Genomic DNA, 795 nt, shown 5'->3' with positions numbered 1-795 from the left:
CGTGTGTGTGTGTGTGTGTTCATGGAGGTATGTACATATTATACATATCTGTAACATCATAAGTGTACCATGGTGTGTGTACAAGCGTGACTACGCAAAGACCAGAATTTTCTGTTTTTAGAAAATATGTAAAGCGCATGGGGATCAGACTGTGGGAAGTGAGAAGAATACGTATACAGTGTGGATCTATGTGTAGTATTATTATCCTTTTCCAACTTTCTTTTCAACAAAATAATATATGGACACACAAGCTTCGTACATAATCACAACACCGAGTATTCGCTGTCATAAAGCTGTCACTTTGCGAGTGGCCGTATTTTCATTTCACTGAAGGTGACAGATTTGGCCCACCCTGTTACACTGCTCCAATGCATGCTCTTGCCGCTCTCCTCTGAGGCCCACGCCCCGTTGACGTTCACAAACGAGCAAGTCTTGTACCACCAAGCTCCGTGATATGCATTTGCACAGTTTTGAAAACTGCGTACATCGTTGTCACGGTCCTTTGTTGTGAACGCATGGCCATTGAGAGCTTTCATTTGGTTACCTGCATTACCTCCTGAATATCCGGAGATCTTAATTTTGCAATTCTCGGATTCTCCAAGCAGCACAAAGTTTTTGTAAATGGCGTAGTAGTTTTTCCCATTGTACATTAAGTCAAACCGCAGCTCGTACCTCTCCTGACGATGAAAACAAGAGGAAAACTGAAACAGCTGTCGTATATATACGTCATGTAGATAGATACACGAGGTCTCAACACACACACACACCCCACAGCTGTCGTATATATACGTCATG

The 795-nt window shown here is 42.6% G+C and overlaps 1 protein-coding gene across 1 annotated transcript in view; it reads right to left on the bottom strand.

The window, feature by feature from the left end:
- Positions 1 to 7: 7 nt before the first annotated feature.
- LOC101857958 (ficolin-1) overlaps positions 8 to 795 on the bottom strand; it is a 3,350-nt gene continuing 2,562 nt past the window's right edge. The window contains exon 3 of the mRNA XM_013084750.2: positions 8 to 677. Coding sequence (XP_012940204.1) covers positions 297 to 677 — 381 coding nt within the window. The 3' untranslated portion in view covers positions 8 to 296. The remainder of the gene's footprint in view (positions 678 to 795) is intronic.

The sequence above is a fragment of the Aplysia californica genome, unplaced genomic scaffold, assembly GCF_000002075.1.
Source record: "Aplysia californica isolate F4 #8 unplaced genomic scaffold, AplCal3.0 scaffold00315, whole genome shotgun sequence".
NCBI classification, from domain to species: Eukaryota; Metazoa; Mollusca; class Gastropoda; order Aplysiida; family Aplysiidae; genus Aplysia; species Aplysia californica.
Note: the sequence above shows the minus strand (reverse complement) of the source record. Positions and strands in the feature narration are given on the sequence as shown.